Raw genomic sequence first — 25,201 nt, forward strand, 5'->3', positions numbered from 1 at the left:
AATCATATTACACAGAGTGTTATACTTCTTCTATTATCTCCTTCTGGTTTAAAGTTAAAAAATATAAATTTTCTTAGGATTAAAGATGCATCACATTTATCACTTCAAATTATGAATTTTTAATCATATACCGCGAAGAGGGTTCCAAAAGCCAAGTTTTCCAATTTTCCGGCTTTATAATTTCTTTATGAAACGTTGCAGGGAAAGTTTTTTATTTATATATATATTAATATTAATATTAATATTTCTGAAGGTGCTCTATGTAATTTAATTAAGCTCTTGTGTAAGATTAACGGACTAGAAAGTCACCTACTATATTATTAGGGCATAAAACTTTCCCACATATTCTATATAGTTCTAGTTTAGTTTTTGAGACAGAGAAAGAAAAAAACGAAGATAGGTTTATGGGCCTCTTAGAACTCCCACACAAATTTCGTCTACTCAAGTGATTCAAGTGAGGCCACTTTTAGACTTGCTGCAAAATCGAGATTAACTGAAGCGTGTGTAATTCTGTGCACCGTTCAGTTTTTCGCCTGCTAAACATTCTACAGTTTTTCGTTTTTTTTTCTTCTGGGGTCTTTCCATCAATGTCTTCAGTTTTGGACCTTTTTTCCCCCATCCCCCCCCCCAACTAAAGTCAGGGTGTTTTGGTGGGTGTTAAGTTCGCACCCATTTGTGGGGAGAGTAAGTTTATCTTCGTTCCCTTAAAGTCAAGAGGTTGGTTGGTGGTATTTTGAGCGGGGAAATACTGGCGAATTTTTGGAGGGAAAACTAGAGAAACGTAGGCAACTTCTTGATCTATATAGTAAAATGAAATTTGATATACGTGGGGTTGTTGGTTTTCCTTGCCCTTTTTTTTATTGAAAGGAACATCTCTGTCAATCTTTGTATAGTTTAAGACAACACGTGGTTTGTATAACGGAACCTAATTTAGGACACGTGATAAATGTTTGTTCAGTTACGAAATTGATATGGTTGGGACTAAAAACTAGGCCTAAAAGTTTGGAGCACTTTAACTAATGTTAAGCCTAATTTTAATAACTTTAACGTATATTAATTATTTTAAGGGTTTTACTACCGACAAATTATACTTCCTTTAAACTAATTAGGAAGGATTATCTGGTGGCATTGTAGCGGAAATTAGTCCTAATAATCTTGCAATCTACATCCGCTCATTACAAAACTTACTTCCGAATTATTCTAATTGTTATCAGTTACCGATTTTTGTTAGCAACGGAAATTACCGTCTCATACAATGAAGATAACAGCATAAGTTTATAAGATATGTTCACCATAAGTTTGTCACTGGTTACTGAGAGCTTGTCATGAAGTATGAGTATATGAAGCATCATACTTATGGAACTTGTCTTATGAATGTACGATAACAGTAATGTTTTTAACAATTTGCGTATAAATCCCATTGCATTATAATGGGAAGCTCTTCTTTAAATGTTGGACCATTATAAGGCCTAAAATTTAAATTTTAAATAGCCTAATTGGCTACGTTACATCTGCCACATGTGATATGAAAACTGAAACTATATTTCTTTTTAATCCCCCTAATGCCCGTTTTGATTCGAAAGCGCTTAGACACGGTATAAATTAAAACCTTCAATTTGAATTATTCATAAATATAGACAGGATATAATAACGTTTCGTAACCAACTGTGCACGTTGGAAACTTAAAAGGTCGTTAAGCCTTTGCGAAAAGATAACTGTATAAAAAACAGGATGCACGTATAGCAACAACTATTGTCAAAAGTAGTTTTAGCACTTTGCTTTGACAATCGCAATAACAATTTCCACCGTGCTTTAAGGGGGCCCAAAACAAAAACGTACACAAAATTTATGTATTTGTGTATTTTCTTTACAACCTTAGGCCTAAAACAATAAAAGTTACTCCGGAAAATGGCAATCTAGTGAAGTAACCTAAGCAATGAAATAACTTCTGATAATTTCTTCGTACAAGGCTTAGCTCCTTTTAGGCCTACGTGGACGTGGTTGTACTGAAACTAAATTTGGCCCTAACTTGGTTGCTTCTGTCCTATCTATAGCGTAGACTTACAACAAAAAAAATTAGGAAATAGAATTATGTGGAGTGAAACAAACCGTGAAAGAATCAAGTGATTCAGGGTACCTACCCCCACACCCCCCCCCTTACGCCCATTTATTGCGGGTTTCCCCCCAAAAATGGTCAGCCAGCGATAAAGTACAGCGAAAATACTGCAGTTAGGCTTAAAAGGGATGGCAAAACATGGATTCCATAACCCTAACGGTTAAAATAGGTCACCAAACTAATAATAAAGTTAGAATTAGACTTAACAAAAATCTCGGATTAGAACTTACTTTCTCGTCTGCTCATTGGTCAACAGTCAGGCCTCAAGTTCATTTGTTTTTATTCATCCACCCTCTCTTTAAGAAAACGCCGCGAATTATCAGGGAACCCAATCTGAGATATCAGAGGCTTAGGAAAAGGCGGGAAATTTATTTACCCTACAAAGATATCACCAAGGCTTAGCCCCTAACAAATTTTCTTTTGTTTTTTTCGTTTTCCATGAGTGAGGGCATCAGATATTCCAAGCATTCTTTGGGCAGGAAACTGTGTGAGGGGGCGTTTGCCTGTATAAGGAAGAAAGGTTCCGAAAGATTCGGGCCTTGATTCAGGAAGTTAAAGGGGGAAGTCAGGAATAATTCAATAAATTACGCTCTCTTTCTATTGCCGGTTGGCACTTGGCGCCAATTCCTAGAGCTAGCTAGACCTCAATCTCCCAACTTTTCTAGCTCTTTTTGTTGCCTCTGTTTTCTCGGAATACCAAATCGATACATGTTTTATAACCCCAGGTAAAGTTTCGCGCGTTTTCCCAGAGCACTTCCTGCCCAGGCCACTGCCTCCTTTAGTACCTTGTGTACGCTAACTTTTACTTTGGTTTTGTGGAGCGGTTATGGAAATGGTTATAGGCAGCACTTTGCCGCTACTATAGCTGTTAAGGAAATGAGAAAACACACGTACTGTTTTGTGTTATGGTTATGACATGTGTTTTGACTAACCGCAACTCAAGATTAGATTGGTTCGGGGCAGAACTTGGGACAAACTAAGTCCTAGGGGAGTTGCTTTATAATTTAATCTAGAGACCAACCGAAACAGGCGAAAAGATTGGGTGCCTAAATTGATTTTAAATTGAAATATTTTGGTTAGGCTTAGCGATGTAATGTTTTAAATACACTCTGGTAATAGGCTTAAGGTTGGTTTAGGCCCTGCGATTAAAATAGGTCTTATGTTTTACATCTACTCGGGTATTAATTAAGCTTAAGTCTTGGTTAGGCCTAACAATGGTGACCTTGAAACCTTCACTTCAAATCATCAAAAACAACAAATCCGCTAGTTGCCATTTTGGCGGCGTATATACAGACCGTAATCAATATTTCAGCAAACCTAACTTAACGTAAACAGAATATTCCCTTTTCTAACGAGAATATTCCGGTTATGACGTAGATCGATTCTCGGAAAATATCATTAGGGCTCTTAAAAAAAAAACCAAACATCGAAAGCAAATCGTCTTTTTCTAACAGGATTCTAGGGTTTAGGGTTACACCTCTTCAATATCAAAGCTATTTTTTACGACATATTAATGTTCAAACCAAGGCCTACAATTTTCATAAGCTGAAACCTAAATTTAAAAGGCTTAGTACTGAGAAATAAGTTTGAATAATACCGATTTAAATTTTAAACCGTTCCCCCTTAAGCGTTGGTTTCACTGCCTCTTAGCTGGACTTTTCGGCTAGCCCACTTACAGGGGCTGTAAATAAAAATGAATAAACTTTTATTTCAAAATCCGTCCGTACTCTGTTGACAAACGTCACGGTCAAACCCTTCGTTGTTGTTACCTCTAATAAATTAACGGAAACTTAATAATATATGTTAGTTTCCCGCCATAATATAATCAATCATAATAAAAAAATATATACCCAAGAATAAAAAATAATAATAAAAAAAAAGGTTTTTACGCGTGGTATAGAGCGATAAAAAAACGTACCTAAGTTATTAATGGGTTAGGCCTGTCAATAAAACGCAATTTAAGAACTTACAGGAAGGAAGTAGGGGGTGGATTTGGGACTGAGATGCTTTCTTTATATCAGGCAATGCTATAGCCAAGGCCTAAGAAAGTTTAGTTGTTTTTTTTTCTTGTACGCCAGTTTTAGGCTTAAAGAATAAGGAAGCACTCCCCGTTGTGTCATAAAGAAAAGCGAGAATACATTCAGAGAGTTCTCCCTCGCCTTCTTCTAAAAAAAAACAAATTCTTTTAAAAATTGATGCTAAAAAACTTATACTGCCTGTACCTAAAAACGTGTTATTGCTCTAAAAATTCAGTTAGGGTATAGGAAAAAAATCTCTAGAGGTTTTCTGGCGTTAATTTAATATTTCAATATTTTTCGTCTCCATGGGATTTGGGGGGTGGGATGGGAGGGTGATTGTACGCAAGAAATTTGTATAAGAAGTTCTTTTTTTTAGATATCTGAATTTTTAATAGGTTAAATTTACGTAAGTAATTTTGTTTTTACTCCTTACCAACGGGGGTTGCATGGGTTTAATGGTCTATCCTTTCATGGTAGTGTAGTGTAGTATAGTATAGAAGAATGAGGGGGGGGACCTAAAAGCCAACTTAAGACAGCTGGCTGGCAAGGCTTAGATATGTCTATTTTTACCTCTCCGTGTGACGTAGTCCAGGAGAGGTTCTGTAACGGCCGTGTCTGTGTGTGTGTCTGTCTGTGTGTGTGTCTGTCTGTGTGTCTGTCTGTCTGTCCGTTGTTACACCCACGTGACCGCGTTCGCAGTTTGCGTATCGGAGCAAACGTGTTCGCCATTTCCGAACTGCTTTCACAGTCACGGAAATGGCTCCTCTACTTGAGTTCTCACACCACCATCTTCTGGTCTTTGTCCATCCCACACGGACACCAGTCTGTTCTTACTGGCTTCTAATCACCACCATCTTCTGCTCTTTGTCAATCCCACATTGACACCAGTCTGCACTTACACTGGCTTCTAACACCACCATCCACTGGTCTTCCGTCTATTCCACATAGACACCAATCTGTATCATTGGCTTCTACTCCATTATCATCGTTTGGTTTTAGGATATACGCGGCGATCAGCTAGGGTTACGAGAAACGTCTAGCCTCCCTAAGGTAGGATCGCTACCAAAGGTTTTCGCATTTGCGGTTTTTCCTTACTATTATAATGGAAACGAATCGTATATATACCCCAAAATTTGAAAAAAGCGGGCAAGAGGGGTACCCTTAACTTTAAACGTCAATATTAGCAAAGTTTGAGAAGATAATAGGTATAACTTTATTTTAAACGATTTAACTATTATTAATGTTAATTATTGAAGATTAAAATAATTAAAAATAATTATATTTATTTAAATATTAAAGATAAACCTCTGGTGCAAAGAGAGAGATTATCATTGCCTCCTATATCTACCAAGGCCCGTGCATGCGATATATTTCCTTCATTGCCTCTTATATCTATCAAGGCCCGTGCATTGTGATATATTTCATTCATTGCCTCCTATATCTATCAAGGCCCGTGCATTGCGATATATTTTTCAAAACAACAACAAAAATGGGAAACCCCAACTCAGAAACATAATAACGTTTTCATTGGATACTTTAAGTTTATATAATCTTCTTGACACGGAGAGGTAATATTTTGGTTTTCCCAACTTGTTTTTATTGAAATTAGTCACCAGAAATCGTCTAACACATTAGCGTAATTGCACAACTCTCCACGTGGAAAATAGGTTGGCTTTTTGTGAAATTCCCGGCGTTATTGAAGTGTTATGGTTAGGCTTAGCTATATAGTGTTTGAAATGTGCTTAAGGTTTAGGCTTAGGCTTAGAGTTTGAAATGTACTCGTGTATTAGGCTTAGCTCTGTAGGGTTTGAAACTTTACCCAGTGTTTTGAATTAGGCCTTTAATTAATCAAAACAAGAAGAAAGATAATTGATAAAACTTTCAAGCTCTCTCTTTCTCTTGGAAGGAACTTTGTGACATCATAATTATTTGGCAAAGGGTAATCCATAAAGCGCGCGTTTCCTGGCGCGTATATGTATCTTTAATCCGTTATGTTGACAACGTAAAGCCACCCAAATATTTAACCCAGTTGGTGGGTTCCCTCGCGTTTGGTATTATTCATAAAGATTGAACCCCGCCTCGTCTCTAACAACCCCCTTGTTCAAGATATTACAGTTCATACGAGTTACCTTTAGTGAAAGGTCATACGAGTTATATAGGGAGCTGTTGGATGTTGCTAAGCCTACAATCGGTATCTGTCTACCGAGGCCCTTTTTTAACCTATGAAAAATGATCTTTATGTAATATCAGAAGTAAATAGCAGAAGTCGCCCAATAGACTAATTTAGCGAGGCGTCACTTTCTGGAAAATTTCGCGCCGTCCTAACTAGCTGATTTTGGCGGGAAAACGCGGATGAATACATGGATTTCCAGGATTGGTAGTAGTTGTCTGCTTCGTAGTATATATGTACGCATATATTTCAGAGGAGTTGCACATTCATCAGACAAATCAGTACCTTGTAGTTTTCTTTTAACAATCTGTGCCGCTGAATGTTGTTTAGCGCCAAGAACACCAATTTCCAAATTAGTTCCAGGAATTTTCAAATTATTATCCTTAATTTCAACCCCTTCCCTATCTGCAAGCTCGCCAAGGCTTAAGTTTTCCGTAGAGATATTCTTAGTTTTCATATGGTTTGGTTTGACTTGCTTTAGTTTTTCCTTTAAATACAGTTTGTGTCTTCTTCTCACTTTGATCTTTGTATGTAAGATCACATTGCGTTGAAACATTCATATTTAGATTTGACGAACGGCACGCGAGTTCTAAGTATAGAATTTCACGACAGACGACTGAAATAGTTGAGAAGCTTATCACCAGGTAGCGATAAAATGAAAATGAGAACTACTTTCTGGGCGCTTCCTGATTGGCTTATTTAAAATATTTAGCGCGGGAACCGTTTTTGAGGGTTTCGCGACGCCTTGCTCTAGCCAAAGGTAGAAAGGGCCACTTCTGCTATTTACTTCTGGTAATATCGAAAGTTTATCAACGCGAAGTTACATATCGAAATTATGCAAAGGGACTGAAAAGAAATTGAACAAGTTGCCTGCAACAGGAAGAATATAGTCATAGTAGGAATACATAACAGCTAATAGCAGAAGTAAATAGAGCTATCTCAGTTGTGACGTCAGTGCCTAGGTAAAACGTCACAGGCTTAGCTTTGGCAGCGGGCGGCCATGTTTGGTACCGTGCTGGTTCTGTGGGCAAATACCATGGGTGACGTCTCACACATGGAGGATTCATTCCATTTACACCAGGAGGTTGGGCTATCTGGAGGACAAAAACCCGTCTGCTTTTGTCCTCCAGATAGCCTGGCTTCCTGGTGTAAATGGTATGAATCCTCCATGTGTGAAAACTATCTATAGTAATAGCAGGAATACATACAGATAATAGCGGAAGTAAATAGCTCCTATTTACTTCTGGTCTAACCAAACATGGCGGTTCAACTGAGTCTTCATTTGTTAACTTCGCGTTTATCTACTAACAGGGTTTCCCCCCCCCCCCGAAAGATGAGGGAAAGAAGTCGATTTATACAGTACAGTTTTTCATTTCATAGAAGAGAAAAAAAATAATAAAAATGGGTTTTATGTTTCTAGAATTCTTTATGTCGCTTCTAAGATAGACTCCCACGATCCTATTCGCCTAAGGTTTTTATCCTAAGTTCTAAATAAAGAAAAATCTACCGTATTACTGTTCCGGAGAAAAAAATACAGTGATGTATAATAAAAACATTTGCGGTTTCTTCACTGTTGTTTCTTCACTGTTGTTTCTTTCTACGGTTAGGACTTAAATCGACATGGAAAACCCTTTTGGAACGTCGCTTTAAAGTCGTTTCCGCCCCAAAAACATTTGATTTCTTTTTCCTCTTCTTATTTTACTGTTATTTTAAAGTGATGATGGAACTTGGGTGCGAATTTAAAGCCTATTTTTGATTTCTTAAACCTTAAAAATAGTGTCCTGTCCCAGACGTCTGGCTTTGGGGTTCTTTTTTTAAAGTAAAGCGGCTTTTAAAAGGTTAAAAGCTCTAAATTTAATTCTGAAATTGTCATTGTTATAATGGGGTCATATTTAAGCCAGTTAAGTAATTTAGTCTAATTACATTGTTGAATGATGTAGTCTAGACAGATTTTGAAACCGCCAAGCAATCAGGATTCAGGAAGGTTGATCTATAATTCCAGGGGCTTTCTGCCAACCTGTGATAGGTTAAAGGATGAATTCGTCTAATATTAATTTCGCCTTTTATATTCCCTTTAAGGTGTACTTTGGCGTATAATTCTTAATAGATACTTTAGCCTGGTATTAAATATTCCAGGTAATGAGTAATATTTTCCTGAAAAGTTTTAACGATTTTCAGGAAACGGTACGGTGCTCCAAACAGGGTTTAATTTCTCTACCGGGGACTGGAAAATAGATGATCCTTTTAGTACAACTCCTACTAGAACCTTAGGCAAAGGCTTAGCGTTTATAAACCACCTTAGCACCGCTATGAAAAGTTTTCTAATCTCCGTGCTTGAAGTGATGGCACGAAATCCCATTCCCAACGATAAATCTACTCATTCTGTAGTACCAAAATGAGTTTTAAGCCTTGGAATTACGAATTTAATGGGGATACATCGTATTTTAGGAAAACTTTACTTAAGCCTAATCTCATTTTTATTTATTTTCGTTGCAGGATTTGCTGAGAATGAGATTAAAACCAGGCGCAAGAAGACAACAACAAATCAACATGCCGCAAGAAGAACAATGTCTTCTTAAAAAGTACATGTCATTTCCTTTGTTCGTAGCTAAGCCTATTACGGAAAATTACTTTAAGCCTTGGTCGAAAAAGATAACCCCTTAATCGGTTTTTTATTGTCATTATTACATTATGATATGTAAGGGTACACGAGAAATATTTTTTCGATGAGTGTGTTTCTGTTTCTAATGGTCTCTCGTAAATCTTATCATATTTTTTTGTGATATGAGAGATGTACATAGAAGTTAGTTTCTTCGCTTAAGGGGCTTTATGTCTGACAAAAACTCTCTCAGCTCGAAATCCACAAGAGTCTACATATCAGACACATATAAGAGGCTAGTCTTTATTTAATAAAGAAAATATATAACATTACCGAGATTTATGACGTAGGTCTTTCGTAAATGTTACGCTGTACATCATTTTTGCCCCAAGATGGAAGGCTTAACTATCACAAACATTCTTTTAATCCTTATAGTCATTTATTTGGCCACTTACGTAACTTTCTCGTTTGTACGTACAGCCAAACTTTAAACCGTCATTACGAGGAAAACACATTGTGGACCGGTACTCGTTCTAACGCCAGACCAACCGCCCTATCCAATACTACGCGTAGTGTCCAGCAAGTATGGACGGGTCAGCAGCTCTTCCGTTCGCGTACCTCCCCGACTTCGAAGCCAACTATCAACAAAACCAATTTGAACAACGCCAACAATTTCGTGACAACAACCAACGCGACCAATCTTACGACGAATGCCAACAATCCCAAAACACCCGGTCGCGATTCGGCTCTCGCGTCACCCTTGGACGACGAGGAACTAGGCGATCGTGCCATGTCCCTGTCCTCCCCTGAGGAATCGTACCCGTCAGTGTCCAATGGCGCCAGCGAAGAGGATAGCCTCTCAGATTTGGAATACAACGAGAGTTGTCCCCTATTAAGCCAAGAAGACTTGAGCGGCGAAGAGGAAGGTTGTTCCAGTGAAGAAGAGAGTAACGTAAATAACGTCGTCATCAAAAAGACAAGCGGAAGTTGCAGACGCAAACGTTTTAGTCAGCAGCAGGAAGAAGACTGCGAGGACGAGGAAGAGGAATTGGAGAGCGAGGACTCTGTCTTTTCCGATTCTTCTTGCGATATGTCCGATCCGAAAGAACGGAATATCATCGAGAATTTGACCAGTTTCAACAACCATCACCGCAAAAATAACAATATTAATACCACCAGCCCTCCACCGTTCACCACAGTTTTGACAAATCACTCGGCCAATCGGAACAACAATTACTTTCGCGGTACGTCGCGCGTGGAGAAAGTTTTCACCGAAACCGTTCAACCTTTATTGCAACCCGTCACCAGTCGTCCGGCCGCGCCCGTTAGGGTGACCCTGAAGACGGACGTGTCCGAAGCGGCCAGGGTTTTGTCCTCGGGGACCACCGGGATGACTAGGAATCGGGGTGCCAACGCGGAAATTACCATCGTAAGTACTACACCTCCGCCTTTATCCCGAGACGACTTGAATGACTTGAAGACGAAACTTCCACTGGATAATATCGAGAAAGTCTCGGAAACTGACCCTGATGCGTCCTCCGAACGGGATCGGGACAGTCCCATGAGCGAGTCCAGTTCCTCACTGTCGGACGTCGATATAAACATGGCTTCCGGTTTGGCTCTCAATAAGGTATCCATGCCGGTTAGCAAGAAAAATGAACTGCAGTGTTTCCTGCAAGAGGAGACGGATAACCGATCCCTAAATAACGTCAACGTCGAAACCGATGACCCAAAGATACTCAACACCCAAGAAACGTCTCTTAGTCTGCAAGAAGAACTGCGAATGGCCGCTGCCGAATCGACAGATGATAAGCCCGAAGACGAGGACCCTTTCTTGTTGAGTCTTAAAGGCATTGATACTGTCAATGCCAATAATTGCCACCTACTGGAAGAGCAAAACATGGAGGAAACATACCCGATTGAGGAGGAGACACTCCCGTCTTATATCGACCCCGAAACTTTCCAACAAATCGAATCGGGCGAAGAGTTTACTCCCGATGTAGAAAACAAACCAACCTTATTGTTGCTAGCGCCTCAACCGGATGTTACCTTGGACGCTATTCAAAGTCCGGAAGAGAATATCATCGCGGATAAGACGCCACTCGAGCTGGAAAAGAACCAAATCAATTACGAAGATACGGATAATGATGAAATAAACGCGTTATCGGAAACACTAGCGACTGAACGTTATCGTGACGCGATTGTAAATGAGACAGTTTCCAATGACGTCTCGGAAAAATCAAGCGCCGGAACAATGAACGTTACGGTGAAAAAGGCGCAAAACCACGAGGATACGTTATTGCCGGATGTGACGTCAGTTAATACGCCAAAGATTGAGAATGAAGAGAATTTTAACGGTGAAAACGCGGAAGTCTTTAAAATTAACGAGACTACTTTAAGCAAAACTCCACCCCCTCAAAAACAAGCCGTCGTTAAACCGTACCGTTTCGAAAATGAAGAGTGTCTGGAAATTAGGGAAGAAAATGATCAAAATCAAAATCCAGAGAAGGACGAAGATGGGGAGGCTTTTAAAGAGATTAAAGAATACAAGGAGGAGAAGAAGGTGGCGGACGTTCGACTTCCGGAAACCGAAATGAAAGAGATTGTGGCAGCCAAAACTACTACCACTACTTCAACTACTATGACAGACTGTAACGTCATTAACAATAACCAACAACAACAACACCGCAAAGACATTAGCGTGCAAATAAGTGCCAATAAAGAAACTAGCGACGTCGCCCTTAGTCCGGTGGCCGCTCTTAACCCCAAATTCCCAGAAGAATCTCATTTGACACCCTCGTCCAGGCGACGCTCTGTCAAGAACAAGAAAAACTCAGCTTCTTCCTCTAGTCATCGGGTTGGCTTCAACAACCAGAAAACTCTCAACGGAGATTTTGACGTCTACAATATAGAGACCGCCATGCCCACCATCGATTGGGCGGCCATGGAGGAACATTTAACTAGAGCTGCCAAAGAAAATGATTGGCTGGTAAGTCTCCAGAGTCTTTTTATATCTTTATTCTCTAATTCTCAACACTTCGGAAAATGAGCTTCGGAAGTTCTGTCCCATTGTCCTATTAATTTAAAAATGACTGTGGAATTTCCTAAGGGGGCGAATTATACGGTCCTCAGCCGTATCCAGCTGCTGGCGCAGTTGCCAAAACCAATTTACGACCGCGTCATTGTGTTATAAGACTCAATATTCCAAGTAGTAGTAAAAGCTTAACATTCCCCCTCTTTCGGAAAACTTAGTTATTCGTCATACCCTCTATAGCTATTTTTTTTTTCAAACCAAACCATTAGCCGAAATGTCAGTGAGACGAAATTCGAAGCGTGGGCGGTTTAGGCCTTTTCTCAAATTACTTTTATCTCCGCTCTTATTTTTTTGTACTCGGACCAAAGGTTTAGACGGAAGTTTAGTTTCCGTCTAAAGTTTAGGCTACACGTTATTGAATTGAAGTACTTTTTGAGATATGATACTAGAGAGTGCGCAAATAACAGTACTATAGTTAAGGTGTCGGCTTCTATGAACTAGCACTATACTTAATGAGTGTCCCCGGATTGTTTGGATTTTAATTTGTCTGGATTAAAATCTACCCAAGCCTAATTACTTGCGGAGGAGTATGTTATGACGTTTATTTTACAAGGGCAAATGCCGATGTTTTAGTTTTTAATCAAAAAAGAGTGAGCAATGATTAGATGGTATGACGAAGGAAGATCCTTGCGAAGTGCTGTCGAAGCGCGATAGATTTTGTTTCGATAGTGAATATATCGCGGCCATGTACACTATTTGTTACAATATGGATGAAAAATCGCCGGTGAGATTATTTTTTCTTATTTTATAATATGAAATTGGTACCCCATACTATCCTCCCGTAGAGGCTAATATAGACAAAGGCAGAGAGCTGCCGTACCTCTGATACCCAAGGCGCACTATCATAAAAGATTTGGTTTAATATTTTTGGTTTTATCTGTCGTTTTTCGAGAAAATTTACCCCTCGAATTGAAGAATAATGTTATTATTATGTATATAACACGCAATACCATTAGAATTTAAAAACACAGCAAGTTAAATGTGAGAAAAGAAAAACAAATCTGCTTGTAAATGGCCCTTTAAGGTAGAAAATCGAATGGGGCTGAAAATAAGGTTAAGGGGGAATAAAGCGCTAAGAAACGAGAATTCGTCTGCTCGCCCTGTCAACTAGTTGTCAATTGTTTCTCGCGTGCGTGTCCGTGCTAATATTATGTATATGTTAACCCTTGAGGCGGCAAAGGCTTACTTATGAGTTTCTTTAAATACAAGACATTAGATAATGTGCTTAATAAAATTACTGATAAAAGTAAATCAGTGTGGGGAACTAATAAAACATCTAAGGATAACCCAAATACCTCGAAGCAAAGTGCTAGGCCTAGATCCTTATCTGCCGATTTGAGGTATGGATGTGATGATGGCATCCACAAGTACAATGGTGGAAACGGAACTTTTTCAAAACATAGATTATCAGTGCCCTTATCAAATGAGTCGTCTTTTGACTTTGCAAAATCTTCTAATTTATTATCACAAAACGGTGGTGCTATGCACGCTCCAAAGACTAATGAATCTGTTGATGAGTTAGACGCGCTTCTTGATGAATTAAGTGAAAATGAAGACCCCTTAGATTCCTTCGAGGTCTGATTAGTTACGGAGACAGTTTGTCCAGTAATTACGTAAGTTAATACATGTGTTTTTTATCTTATATTTTTACAGAGAAGGAATGATAGGGAAGAAATAAGGCGCAAATTAGCCATGGATTCCGATAGTGAAGAATATTATTGCGGGGAGAGGGTTACTCGGAAACCTAGTTTAACAACAAGGCTACAAAGTGGGATGAATCTTCAAATATGCTTTATGAATGAAACAGCCAGTGATTTGGATAGCCAAGGAAGTGACCAGGACTCTGAAAATGGGAATCATACACCACGTCGCGTTAGTCCTGCTGATAAGAGAATATCATCATTTATGGATTCTCAAAAACCCCAGAAGAATTTCTTTCCTGACCACGTACCTTCTAGACAAAATGGACAAACTGTGCCAAATTACGCTTCAAAAGTAATAATTCGGAAAGAATCAATTTCTAGTCAATCCTGCATGGATATTTGGAGGTTAACGAAATTTTTCCTTCAGCCCCTGTTTCAAGACAAATGTAATGGGAATGGAAACTCCGCACCTGGTAGAGATAAGGTGGAGGCAGCGAAGATACAACAACAGGAGCAAAATAAACGCCAGCGACCATCCTTCTTCTTTAGCAGGCAGAAAAGTTGGAGATTAGGCCAGCTGAGATCTTCGCAAAAGAAAGAAGAAAACCCACCAAATAAAGTTGAAAAGAAAATTTCACCCGAAGAGGATTTCTTAACAAGGCACGCTAGATTGCAAGCTGAAGCGCGACACGCTCTATCACAGGCCAAAGAAATGGCTAGAATGCAGATGGAAGTTGAAAGGCAGAGGAAAAAGAAGTCTCCCATTGCTGATATTGTTGGGATACCTTTTCCTGATGGTAGACATCGGTTGAGCCGCCAAATTTTAACTGATATGAATGTTGCGCAATTACAAGTTATTGTTAATGATTTACATTCCCAAATTGAGAGTATGTACTTTAATATTAACAGGGTTTGTACGGAACCTGGATAACCTGGAAAACCTGGATAAGTCAGGGATATGAAAACTAGGGGGAAAAGTCAGGGATAAGTCGGGGATTTAAAAGTTTTTCCTAAAAAGTCAGGGATATGTCAGGGATTTTGTTTGGTATATCAAGCCATGCTTCGAGCAATGCTAAATTTGGGACAGGTGTTATGAAGTGGGCTCTGGCAAACATCTTAAAATGGTCAGGGATATTCCAAAATTTGGTCAGGGATATTCCAAAATTTGGTCAGGGATAACCTGGAAAAGTCAGGGATTTTCAATGTAAAAATTTCGTACGAACCCTGATTAACCTAATTTAATTAAGTTATTTTAATTTTAATAATATTTTTTTCATTTTATTAGGTTTAAATGAGGATTTAGTCCGACTTTTATTGGAAAGAGATGATCTCAACATGGAGCAGGATTCCATGCTTGTTGATATTGAAGATATGACGAGATTTCTGTAAATTTAATTTAATTAATATTTTTAACCCTTTTTTCATTCAGCTTCTAGTAGTTTTTGACTTTGAGGTTTTTCCGTTAAATATATTTTTAATATTTTCAACAGGGGAGCTAAAGAAGAAGCTTTAAAATCTCGTGTTGTACCTAAAATGGGTGGTTTGAAGTAAACTGAATAAGGTACTTATGATGGATAAGTATCCGAGTGCTGGAAAATAAACAAAATAATACTACTTAAAGTTACAATTACAAACTTTTATGAGGAGAAAACAACTTAAGAAATAGATCAAAAGTTTGTGGATTTCAGGGGAAAGATCGTAAAGAGTTAAATCAACTCATTTCTTTTAAAGAAAATAATAACCAATATTGCGTTTTAATTTTTAAAAGATATGAGTAAATAAATAAATGAATATTTAATTATTTATTGTTTATTCCCTTTTAAAAGAAATCCAAACATCTCTAATTAGTAATTAATAACAAAACTTCAAGAGATTAATTACTAAACTCGCTGGTAAATTAAAATTCTTGAAACAATCCAATCTCCAATCTCAAATTGAAATTTTACCCTTTTGACAACAATAGTAAAATTAAAAGCGTTTAACTTAGATATTGAAAACATTTATCTATAATAAACATAAACAAACAACATGCATACATACATAAACAAACAAACAAACATTAAAATGAGAATGACACAATTAACGGTATAAGAAACAAGGAGAATATTTGAAAGAAACATTAAATACTAGTAAATAGTGTTGGGAGAAAGATTAAAAAGGCCAAAATTAATTGGCTTAATGATTTAAAATGAAGCCAAAAAGAATTTATTAAATTAAATTTATTAAATAAAACCAAACCATAAAACTCCTAGTGTAGATAATTATTATGTATATGTGTAAAGTTTTGCACACACTGTCAGTTTTTTTTTTCCTTTATTTCAGAAGGAAATGGAAGGATTTGAAATAATTAAATCAGTTTAATTGTTAAATTAAAAAAAGAACTTCAATTTCGTGAAACTTACTTAAAACAATATGGCAGTTCAGGGTAGCACTGTGTATAGTTGTCTTCCCAAAATTAAATTTAAAAAAAAAAAAATTGAAGTGACCAGAAAGGGCAAAAAAAGTTTAACAAAAGCACTTATGGTAATTTTTTAGTCTTCTTAACAAGGTATTTTCCCAGCTGCTATTAATATCACAATTAAAGTTAAGTATAGAGGTTAATAACCAGAGAAATAATACAATTAATAAAGATTACAAAGGGTAGATTTAGCCACTAGCCGAAGAAAATTTCTCATTTTGTGCCATATTTATGTGGGTAAGTTTAAATTCTCGCTACAAATGGTTTAATAATTAATATCAATTGGTGCTGCTGTTATTTCAAGATTGGTTTGAGTTTAAAACGATTTGATCGCCTCTTAAGTGTAAATTTTAATTTTTGTAAATATTTATTTATGTCTGTTTTTTTTAAAAGTTCATTGACCCCAAAAATATTTAGGCTTAGCTAAAAGACAGTACACGTTTAAAATTTGAGATTTCTTACAAGCAACTTTAGTAAGTCGCAAAAACTTAATTTTAAATTAAATTATACGATACTCGATACTTTGCCCTTTTTTTTTTAAAAAAAATAATAATAAAAGATGTTCAAAATATAATCTGATCAGATTAGCATGTAAAACAAAGGTCTATGTGTACATCCAATTTTAATGGTTACAATTAAAGAAAAATCAATATAAATCCATCCCCCACACTAAAATTTTTTGGAGTTAGAATCCTTGTAAATAAATAATTAAAAACGAAAATTTAATTAAAAAATACTTCAAGCGCAATTATTGTAAAGGTAACACAAAGAAACCTCCTATTTGTGCCATTCCCCCCCCCCCCCAAATATAGATTAAGCCTGGAATGATAATTAATTTAATTTATAATTGAATGAAAGCAAAATTTTGTATTTAAACCAGTTTAAACCCTGAAAATACTCATATCCGTCTCTTAAATAACTTCTTGTAAAATCCCCACGGCATATAAACATTTAATTTTCTTAAGCATTTATTAAATTAAAAAGTAGTGGGAAATATCTATTTATCCACTTCTGTTAAAACTATCTGTGTATAAATTTTTTGTGCATCTGAAAAAAAAAAGTTTTAGTGAAAGGTGTAAGTATCAATAAATTATTTGAAAGGAAAACGGCAGTTTTTTTATACATATTTTTCTTAAGCCTAATTTTACTTTCGGAATATAGGCCTATATTATTAATTATATTTCAGTTGTAAAGTTTGTGTTAAATAACAGACTGAACCATAATCCATTTTTTAAAAAGTTTATAGGCCTAACATGAACGTTTATCTATAAAATTAATTAAACCTAGTTAATTCTTAGGCCTTGGTTTCAGCAAAGCACATAGATATATTAAAAGGGTAGATACACAATTCAATGGGAGGTCGACGCGGAAGGGGCAACGAGCAGACAGCCGCTATTTTCTGGGGGTAGCCGTATAAAACGCCATCTATCGGGAACTTTCGAAACTAAATTAAAGGATGAGCTTAGAGTAGTGGCACTCTATGTTAACCCCCTATAGGGCATAATAAGTCAAACCCTCGGAGATGCCATTACTCCATTTTATACGAGCTAAGAGCAGAAAAACGTATTTTATAAATTTTACACCTGTAAAATCTTTTAAAAAACACTTGGAACTTGTATTTCTACTTACTTTCGAGGAAATACCACCGTTTTCTGAAGGTAAGAGTCTTTTTTATACATTTATTAGTAATGAAAACATTTAAGGCGAGCTAAGCCTTGGTCTTGTAAAACACGGCAGATTAGTGATTTTGAATTTGAAAACGATGCTAATCACTAACCTGCCGTCCTGCCGTGTATTTACAAGACCAAGGCTTAGCTCGCCTTAAATGTTTTCATTACTAATAAATGTATAAAAAAGACTCTTACCTTCAGAAAACGGTGGTATTTCCTCGAAAGTAAGTAGAAATACAAGTTCCAAGTGTTTTTTAAAAGATTTTACAGGTGTAAAATTTATAAAATACGTTTTTCTGCTCTTAGCTCGTATAAAATGGAGTAATGGCATCTCCGAGGGTTTGACTTATTATGCCCTATAGGGGGTTAACATAGAGTGCCACTACTCTAAGCTCATCCCTTAATTTAGTTTCGAAAGTTCCCGATAGATGGCGTTTTATACGGCTACCCCCAGAAAATAGCGGCTGTCTGCTCGTTGCCCCTTCCGCGTTTTTTCGTTAAGCCTAAGCCAGCGAAGTGGATCTAGACCCTTTATAGTTTTACTATATCTATGGCAAAGCACGATTGTTTTCTATTTTGAATTTTTTTTGGACGATTCCTATTGGCTTAGAAGTTTCTGTCGTCGTCAGATCCCTCTATAACAGACTGAACCATAATCCATTTTTAAAACGTTTATAACACGAAAGTTTACCTATAAAATTAATTAAACCTAATTAATTCTTAGGCCTTGGTTTCAGCAAAGCACGATTGTTTTCTATTTTGAATTTTGTTGGACGATTCCTATTGGCTTAGAAGTTTCTGTCGTCGTCAGCTCCATCTATGAGAGAAAATAGGAGGAGCGACAAAAATCAGTCTAGTGAGTCTGTCAAGAAAGAGTCGGGCAGCTCTGGCTGTAATTATCATGCATTTTAATTATATTTTAAGGCCAAATTAATGCTTAAATTAAAGTAAATGTTGCGGAGTAATCAGGCGGAAACTGTATTATAGAATATATCAATCATTTTGTATGGTAAGTGTTGCAAATGTAAATATTATGATTAAAGCCAAGGCTTAATGTTTAGGCTTAGTAGTTTTTGAACAACATGAGCTTGCATTGGCTACCTTAATTTCGTTAATTTAATGACAATACTAAGCATTAATTATTTTTTTTTATTAAAGTATTTGCATTGCTGTAAAAAATGAGTTTCAGCAGTGACGAAGTTAATTTTTTAGTATATCGTTATCTTCAAGAGTCGGGTAAGGGGGATCATTGAACCTATTTTGAAGAAATATTGATCTAATCTTAGTAGTCAGATAAAAATGTAAAAATCCCCCCTAGGTTTTTCTCATTCCGCTTATACATTTGGTGTTGAAAGTCATATAAGCCAATCAAACATTAATGGGGCTCTTGTCCCACCGGCTGCATTGTTATCCATAATTCAAAAAGGGCTTCAGTATACTGAAGCTGAAATAAGTATCGGAGAGGATGGTGCGGAAAGAATGATCGAATCCTTATCCTTAATTGACGCGGTGATGCCTGACGTGGTCGCGGCTAGACAACAGCAAGTACACAATGCTAAAAATTCTGTTGTCAAGACTGAGGCAACCAATACAAACGGAGATGAGAATAGTACGCATAATTTCAGTGAGTTTTTTATCTTTGCGTTTATAGGGTTGCCACGGGTCAGGGAAAACCTGGAAAAGTCAGGGAATTTAAAAGTGGGCCCAAAAGATCAGGGAAAAGTCAGATAATTTTAAAAATTTCAGCAAAGTCAGGGAATTTTATTTCAGTGGGTAAAATTTCTGGGGATAAGTCTTTATTGAAAGAGTAGTGAAAGTTTTGTATCATCCTCTCTTAACACAGAAAACTCTGGAGTAATCCTTAACTTAATATAGATCGAGTTTATTTAATTATAAGCACTTAAAACTGCTATAAACATTTACAGCCTAAAAAGGTCAGGGAAAATCTCAGAAAAAGTTCAGGGAAAATCTCAGAAAAAGTTCAGGGAAAATCTCAGAAAAAGTTCAGGGAAAATCTCAGAAAAAGGTCAGGGAAAATCTCAGAAAAAGGTCAGGGAAAATCTCAGAAAAAGGTCAGGGAAAATCTCAGAAAAAGGTCAGGGAAAATCTCAGAAAAAGTTCAGGGGAAATCTCAGAAAAAGGTCAGGGAAAATCTCAGAAAAAGGTCAGGGAAAATCTCAGAAAAAGGTCAGGGAAAATCTCAGAAAAAGTTCAGGGGAAAATCTCAGAAAAAGTTCAGGGGAAAATCTCAGAAAAAGTTCAGGGGAAAATCTCAGAAAAAGTTCAGGGGAAAATCTCAGAAAAAGTTCAGGGAAAATCTCAGAAAAAGTTCAGGGAAAATCTCAGAAAAAGTTCAGGGAAAATCTCAGAAAAAGTTCAGGGAAAATCTCAGAAAAAGTTCAGGGAAAATCTCAGAAAAAGTTCAGGGAAAATCTCAGAAAAAGTTCAGGGAAAATCTCAGAAAAAGTTCAGGGAAAATCTCAGAAAAAGGTCAGGGAAAATCTCAGAAAAAGGTCAGGGAAAATCTCAGAAAAAGGTTAGGGAAAATCTCAGAAAAAGGTCTGGGAAAACCTGGAAAAGTCAGGAAATTTGGTTCTGAAAATTCCGTGGCAACCCTGCGTTAGGTAGTTAGATAAATGGGTACTACTTTAATGCTTTTAAAACAGTTCTCTAAACACTTCTTTCGTAATTAAAAAGTTTTAGTCACCTAAAGATTTATATTATTAAATTATTAAATAAGGCAATCACGCTGATAATATGGAAGTAGATGGCAGTGTTGAAATTCCCAGTAGCAAAGCTACAATTCTCAGGGGTCATGAATCGGAAGTCTTCATTTGCGCCTGGAATCCAACTTCAGATCTTTTGGCTTCTGGTTCGGGAGATTCTACCGCTCGTATTTGGAATATGAATGACAATAGTACGAGTCAGAACCAACTAGTTTTGAGACATTGCATACAAAAAGGTGGAACCGAAGTTCCGAGCAACAAAGATGTTACCTCTTTAGATTGGAATGTGAGTAACCTTTTTTTTTACTGGTTTTTGTTTAATTAATGCGGTTTTTTTTTGATTAATTTCGTTTGTTTTTAATTCAAGTCTGAGGGTTCCTTATTAGCTACAGGATCTTATGACGGGTATGCCAGAATTTGGGCTACAGATGGACATCTGTCTAGTACATTGGGTCAACATAAAGGACCCATTTTTGCACTAAAGTGGAATAAAAAAGGGAATTATATATTAAGTGCCGGTGTGGACAAGGTGAAACTTAATTTTATTAATTACTATTAGTTTTAGCCAATTAAAATTCTGAGTATTTAATTATTAGACAACAATAATATGGGATGCAAGTACTGGACAATGCACTCAACAATTTGCATTCCATTCTGGTAAGATTTTTAAAATGGAGTTTATTAGTTTAATATTCTCAAAATTTTGGTTTATCATTGTGTTTTTATGCTGTTTTATTGTTTTTAATTTTTTAATTTTTATGCTGTTGTATTTTATTTTTAAGCTGTTGTATTTTATCTTTAAGCTGTTGTGTTTTATTTTTAAGCTGTTGTATTTTGTTTTTAAGCTGTTGTATTTTGTTTATAAGCTGTTGTATTTTGTTTTTAAGCTGTTGTATTTTGTTTTTAAGCTGTTGTATTTTGTTTTAAAGCTGTTGTATTTTGTTTATAAGCTGTTGTATTGTGTTGTATTTTGTTTTATTTTGTTTTTAAGGTGTTGTATTGTGTTTTAAGCTGTTGTATTTTGTTTATAAGCTGTTGTATTTTGTTTATAAGCTGTTGTATTTTGTTTTTAAGCTGTTGTATTGTGTTTTTATTTTTTTAAGCTGTTGTGTTGTGTTGTATTTTGTTTTTAAGCTGTTGTATTTTGTTTTAAGCTGTTGTATTGTGTTGTATTTTGTTTTTAAGCTGTTGTATTGTGTTGTATTTTGTTTTTAAGCTGTTGTATTTTGTTTTTAAGCTGTTTTATTGTGTGTTTTTAAGCTTTTTTATGCTGTTTCATTGTGTTTTTACGCTGTTTATCATTTATTAATGTTCTCAAAATTTAACTATAATAATATATAATATCTTTTAGCTCCCGCTTTGGATGTTGATTGGCAAAGTAATACTAGTTTTGCATCCTGTTCAACGGATCAGTGTATCCACGTTTGTAAACTAGGATTTGACAAACCTCTCAAAACATTCATGGGACATACAGTAAGATAAGCACACACACACACACCTTTATCTTAAGACTATTGCTTATAATAATATTGGATTTATTCTTACAGAATGAAGTGAATGCTATCAAATGGGATCCTCAGGGTCAGCTATTGGCATCTTGTTCCGATGATATGACACTAAAAGTAATAAATTTAATAATTAAATAACCAATAAGGTTTAATTTAATTTCTAATTTTAATATTTCTTTTATTTAACGTAGATTTGGAGTATGAAACAAGAAACCTGCATTCATGATTTACAAGCTCACAGTAAAGAAATTTACACAATCAAATGGAGTCCAACTGGTCCAGGAACCAATAATCCCAATATGAACCTCATTTTAGCTAGGTTTGTATGATTTTATTTATTTATTATTTTATTTATTTAATCAGTTATTTATTTAACTAATTATATATTATTCTATTTATTTAACTAATTATTTATTCTATTTATTTAACTAATAATATAGTATTCTATTTATTTAACTAATTAATATATTAATATAGTATTCTATTTATTTAACTAATTATTTATTATTCTATTTGTTTAACTAATTAATATATTATTCTATTTATTTAACTAATTATTTATTATTCTATTTATTTAACTAATTAATATATTATTCTATTTATTTAACTAATTATTTATTATTCTATTTATTTAACTAATTAATATATTATTCTATTTATTTAACTAATTATTATTATATTTGTTTAACTAATTAATATATTATTCTATTTATTTAACTAATTATTTATTATTCTATTTGTTTAACTAATTAATATATTATTCTATTTATTTAACTAATTATTTATTATTCTATTTATTTAACTAATTAATATATTATTCTATTTATTTAACTAATTATTTATTATTCTATTTGTTTAACTAATTAATATATTATTCTATTTATTTAACTAACTAATTATTTATTATTCTATTTATTATTCTATTTATTAACTATTTATTATTCTATTTATTTAACTATTTATTATTGTATTTATTTAACTATTTATTATTCTATTTATTTAACTATTTATTTAATTCTATTTATTTAACTATTTATTTAATTCTATTTAACTAACTATTTATTATTCTATTTAACTAATTATTTATTCTATTTATTTAACTAATTATTTATTTATTCTATTTAACTAATTATTAATTTATTCTGTTTATTTATTTATTTAATTATCTAATTATTGAATATCTAATTAATTTTCAGAAATGTAAAGTTAAGTCAATTAATTTATTTTATTTTTCTTTAGTGCCTCTTTTGATTCTACAGTTCGTTTATGGGATGTTGAGAAGGGACAGTCACTTTACACGTTGACAAAACATACTGAACCAGTTTATAGCGTGGCATTTAGCCCCGATGGCAAATACCTGGCTAGTGGCTCATTTGATAAATGTGTGCATATATGGTCTACGCAAGTAAGATCTTACATTATTGCGTTGTTTGTAAATGTGTAATGCTTTATTTAATTCTAATTTGTTTGTTTGTTTGTTTGTTTGTTTGGTTCTAGTCTGGAGCCTTAATTCATAGTTATAAGGGAACGGGTGGAATATTTGAAGTTTGTTGGAATTCAAGAGGAGATAAAGTTGGTGCCAGTGCATCAGATGGATCTGTAAGTTGATTAATTAATTTTAAATTATTTAATTATAAAAGGGGTGTATAGTCAACTGGTTGATTAATTATAAAGTAATTTGAAATTGGGTCATTTTTGGGATAAATTAGGTTGAAATTGGGTCATTTTTGGGATAAATTAGGTTGAAATTGGGTCATTTTTGGGATAAATTAGGTTGAAATTGGGTCATTTTTGAGTCAAATTATATTTAAATTAATCAGATTTCCTAATTTTTCACTAAATTACTTTGAAATTAGTCAAATTAATCTAATTTTTGGGGTAAATTAAAGTTGGAATTAGTTAATTTACCTAATATTGAGTTAGATTATATTTAAATTAATCAGATTTCCTAATTTTTCACTAAATTACTTTGAAATTAGTCAAATTAATCTAATTTTTGGGGTAAATTAAAGTTGGAATTAGTTAATTTACCTAATATTGAGTTAGATTATATTTAAATTAATCAGATTTCCTAATTTTTCACTAAATTACTTTGAAATTAGTCAAATTAATCTAATTTTTGGGGTAAATTAAAGTTGGAATTAGTTAATTTACCTAATATTGAGTTAGATTATATTAAAATTAATCGGATTTCCTAATTTTTCACTAAATTACTTTGAAATTAGTCAAATTAATCTAATTTTTGGGGTAATTAAAGTTGGAATTAGTTAATTTACCTAATATTGAGTTCGATTATATTAAAATTAATCGGATTTCCTAATTTATCTCTAAATTACTTTGAAATTAGTTAAATTGTCTAATTATTGGGCTAAATTACCTATCATTGGGAATAAATTACCTTGAAATTAGTGAAATACCTAATTAGTAGGCTATATTACCTTGAAATTAGTCATATTATTTATCTTAATTACATTATATCTTGGTTCAAAAGAACTTGTTTGTTAGTCAATAGAGCTATCTCAGTTGTGACGTCAGTGCCTAGGTAAAACCATAAGTTTATAAGATATGTTCCATAAGTATGTCACTACCACTACATCGTAATGTTAGAGGCTTAATGAGAGCTAGTCCAAGAACGACGTGAGAATTGACTACACTCGGTTTTGCAGTCCATCCTCCTCTTTAGTCTGTACTAAGCCTTTGACAAGGCCTCACTACGCGTCGCTTTACAAGAATCTATGACGTTTCACCTACGTCACTTCATGACAAGCTCTCATTAACGAGTGACACACTTATGGAACATATCTTATAAACTTATGGTAAAACGTCACAGGCTTAGTGGTACAGCTTTCTATGGGCAAATAACATGGGTGACGTCACACTATGGCTTCTGAGATAGCTTTATTGTGATTGGTTGATGTAAAATGCTTATAACTAGCTTTAACTTCATCAAGGATTTATTTATCTCTTGATGAAGTTACTTAAATATTAATTTTAATTTCGTTTAATAATTTTCTAGGTTTTTGTTCTGGACTTGAGAAAATTGTAGCGCTTTTATTTGGGAAATTATGTATTTTTTAATCTGACAAAATCTGTTGTTTTTGGGATAGCGCATTGTCTTTTTAAAATGTTCAAAATGATAACGTCATCACTTTTTGTAGAGGAATGATGAAAACTTTATAATAAAAACTTTTTAAACTTA

General features: G+C 34.9%; 2 protein-coding genes across 4 annotated transcripts in view; both read left to right on the plus strand.

The window, feature by feature from the left end:
• The window catches only part of Schip1 (Schwannomin interacting protein 1), a 53,472-nt gene extending 36,268 nt beyond the window's left edge, over nt 1–17,204 (plus strand). For both annotated transcript variants that reach the window (XM_089837990.1, XM_089837991.1), the window contains 6 exons: nt 8,801–8,886; nt 9,384–11,892; nt 13,651–13,992; nt 14,068–14,527; nt 14,926–15,025; nt 15,131–17,204. In XM_089837990.1, coding sequence (XP_089694116.1) covers nt 8,801–8,886; nt 9,384–11,892; nt 13,651–13,992; nt 14,068–14,527; nt 14,926–15,025; nt 15,131–15,191 — 3,558 coding nt within the window. In that variant the 3' untranslated portion in view covers nt 15,192–17,204. The remainder of the gene's footprint in view (nt 1–8,800; nt 8,887–9,383; nt 11,893–13,650; nt 13,993–14,067; nt 14,528–14,925; nt 15,026–15,130) is intronic.
• A 1,401-nt stretch (nt 17,205–18,605) lies between these two features.
• ebi (transducin beta like ebi) lies at nt 18,606–25,201 on the plus strand. 2 transcript variants are annotated; one of them, XM_089838012.1, is made up of 12 exons: nt 18,606–18,777; nt 18,927–19,004; nt 19,087–19,392; nt 20,509–20,780; nt 20,862–21,023; nt 21,091–21,151; nt 21,846–21,967; nt 22,042–22,116; nt 22,194–22,321; nt 23,242–23,407; nt 23,500–23,601; nt 25,019–25,201. In XM_089838012.1, exons 2-12 carry the CDS (start codon nt 18,947–18,949, stop codon nt 25,046–25,048), a joined length of 1,482 nt encoding a protein of 493 aa, XP_089694138.1. In that variant the 5' UTR covers nt 18,606–18,777; nt 18,927–18,946; the 3' UTR covers nt 25,049–25,201. The 2 variants fall into 2 exon arrangements, with proteins under 2 accessions (XP_089694138.1, XP_089694139.1); XM_089838013.1 differs by having other exon boundaries at nt 19,087–19,377.

This window comes from Phalangium opilio, unplaced genomic scaffold (assembly GCF_054372755.1).
Source record: "Phalangium opilio isolate 3A_F unplaced genomic scaffold, DU_Popi_V2 ptg000045l_1, whole genome shotgun sequence".
Lineage (NCBI taxonomy): Eukaryota > Metazoa > Arthropoda > Arachnida > Opiliones > Phalangiidae > Phalangium > Phalangium opilio.